Below are 2,500 nucleotides of genomic sequence, written 5' to 3'. Positions count from 1 at the left end.
GGAGACGGGGAGGGAGGACGGGGGGTGGGGGGGGGGGGGTCTGCCCTTACAAGTCCCACAGGTTGTGGTGCTCCATCATCCTCTCGTCGTACAGTAAGCTGGTACAGGCCGCGGGGAGGGGCCGCAACACCTCCTCCATCACCACAGCCAGCGTCTCCTCGGGATTCTCCAACTGCTCCTCCACATCCACAAAGGACTGGCTGTCCCGCCAGGAACTCAGCTCTGGGGGGGGGGAGGGGGAGAGACAGGGAGAGGGGGGAGGGGGGGAGAGAGACGGGGGGAGAGAGAGAGAGAGAGAGAGAGAGAGAGGCGGGCGAGAGCGAGGGGGCGAGAGAGGGGGCGAGAGAGAGGGGGGAGAGAGAGAGAGGAGGAGGGGGGAGAGAGAGCAAGAGAGGGAGGAGAGAGAGAGAGAGACAGAGAGAGAGGCGGGAGGGAGGGGGAGAGAGGGGGGGAAAGAAAGGGGGGAAAGAAAGGGGGATGAGGGGGGGAGAGAGAGGTGGGAGGGGGGGGGGGGAGACAGACAGAGAGAGTGAGACAGGGAGGGGCGAGAGAGACAGACAGAGAGGAGCGGGGGTGGGGGAGAGTGTGGGGGGAGGATGTGAGGGGTGGGGGGTGGGGAGTGGGGGGTGGGGAGTGGGGGGTGGGGAGGGTGTGAGGGGTGGGGGGGGGTGGGGAGTGGGGGGTGGGGGAGTGGGGGGTGGTGGGGAGGGTTGTGAGGGGTGGGGGGTGGGGAGTGGGGGGTGGGGAGGGTGTGAGAGGGTGGGGGGTGGGGAGGGTGTGAGGGGTGGGGAGTGGGGGAGTGAGTAAGAAAATGTGGGGCTGGGTTAAGAGGCCCAGGCTCACTCACAAATCTCCCCTTTAAAACTGCCCGGAGTTCTGTCCCTTTAATACTTCCCCACCGTCCTGCCCCTTTAAGAACTCCCCACCGTCCTGTCCCTTTAAGACCCCCCGTCCTGCCCCTTTAAGACCCCCCCGTCCTGCCCCTTTAAGACCCCCCGTCCTGCCCCTTTAAGACCCCCCTGTCCTGCCCCTTTAAGACCCCCCCGTCCTGCCCCTTTAAGACCCCCCTGTCCTGCCCCTTTAAGACCTCCCCTCCGTCCTGCCCCTTTAAGGTCTGCCCCTTTAAGCTCTCCCCCTGTCCTGCCCCTTTAAGACCCCCCCGTCCTGCCCCTTTAAGCTCTCCCCCGTCCTGCCCCTTTAAGACCCCCCTGTCCTGCCCCTTTAAGACCCCCCCGTCCTGCCCCTTTAAGACCCCCCTGTCCTGCCCCTTTAAGACCCCCCTGTCCTGCCCCTTTAAGACCTCCCCTCCGTCCTGCCCCTTTAAGGTCTGCCCCTTTAAGCTCTCCCCCTGTCCTGCCCCTTTAAGCTCCCCCTGTCCTGCCCCTTTAAGACCCCCCTGTCCTGCCCCTTTAAGACCCCTGTCCTGCCCCTTTAAGACCCCCCTGTCCTGCCCCTTTAAGCTCTCCCCTCCGTCCTGCCCCTTTAAGACCCCCCCCGTCCTGCCCCTTTAAGACCCCCCCCCGTCCTGCCCCTTTAAGACCTCCCCCCGGTCCTGCCCCTTTAAGACCCCCCCCCGTCCTGCCCCTTTAAGACCCCCCCCTGTCCTGCCCCTTTAAGGCCTCACCGCGGTTCTGTAGACATTTCCAGTGTTTGCGGTGGACAGCGTTGACGGCAGAGATGGTCTCCATGGCGCTGCAGGGAGACAACGGGGAACCGTCATGGCAACACGCACACCCCCAGGGGGGGTCAGACTCCCTCTACACCGCCCCCAACCCCACACACAGGGGGCTAGATACAGGGTAACGCTCCCTCTACACTGTCCCCCCACTCCCAGGGACAGGGGTTAGATACAGAGTAAAGCTCCCTCTACACTGTCCCCCCACTCCCAGGGACAGGGGGTTAGATACAGAGTAAAGCTCCCTCTACCCTGTCACCCCACTCCCAGGGACAGGGGGTTAGATACTGAGTAAAGCTCCCTCTACACTGTCCCCCCACTCCCAGGGACAGGGGGTTAGATACAGAGTAAAGCTCCCTCTACACTGCCCCCCCACTCCCAGGGACAGGGGGTTAGATACAGAGTAAAGCTCCCTCTACACTGTCCCCCCACTCCCAGGGACAGGGGGTTAGATACAGAGTAAAGCTCCCTCTACACTGTCCCCCACTCCCAGGGACAGGGGGTTAGATACAGAGTAAAGCTCCCTCGACACCGTCCCCCCACTCCCAGGGACAGGGGGTTAGATACAGAGTAAACCTCCCTCTACACTGTCCCCCCACTCCCAGGGACAGGGGGTTAGATACAGAGTAAAGCTCCCTCGACACCGTCCCCCCACTCCCAGGGACAGGGGGTTAGATACAGAGTAAAGCTCCCTCTACCCTGTCACTCCACTCCCAGGGACAGGGGGTTAGATACTGAGTAAAGCTCCCTCTACACTGACCCCCCCACTCCCAGGGACAGGGGGTTAGATACAGAGTAAAGCTCCCTCTACACTGTCCCCCCACT

The 2,500-nt window shown here is 62.9% G+C and overlaps 1 protein-coding gene across 1 annotated transcript in view; it reads right to left on the bottom strand.

The window, feature by feature from the left end:
- Nucleotides 1-2,500, bottom strand: part of LOC132813380 (histone deacetylase 6-like) — a gene marked incomplete at its 3' end in the record, with an annotated part of 19,949 nt that overhangs the window by 4,978 nt on the left and 12,471 nt on the right. Inside the window, exons 6-7 of the mRNA XM_060823133.1 lie at nt 1,625-1,692; nt 51-222 (exon numbers count right to left, since the gene is read on the bottom strand). Of these exons, the coding sequence (XP_060679116.1) occupies nt 51-222; nt 1,625-1,692 (240 nt within the window). The remainder of the gene's footprint in view (nt 1-50; nt 223-1,624; nt 1,693-2,500) is intronic.

This window comes from Hemiscyllium ocellatum, unplaced genomic scaffold (assembly GCF_020745735.1).
Source record: "Hemiscyllium ocellatum isolate sHemOce1 unplaced genomic scaffold, sHemOce1.pat.X.cur. scaffold_3631_pat_ctg1, whole genome shotgun sequence".
Classification (NCBI taxonomy): Eukaryota; Metazoa; Chordata; class Chondrichthyes; order Orectolobiformes; family Hemiscylliidae; genus Hemiscyllium; species Hemiscyllium ocellatum.
Note: the sequence above shows the minus strand (reverse complement) of the source record. Positions and strands in the feature narration are given on the sequence as shown.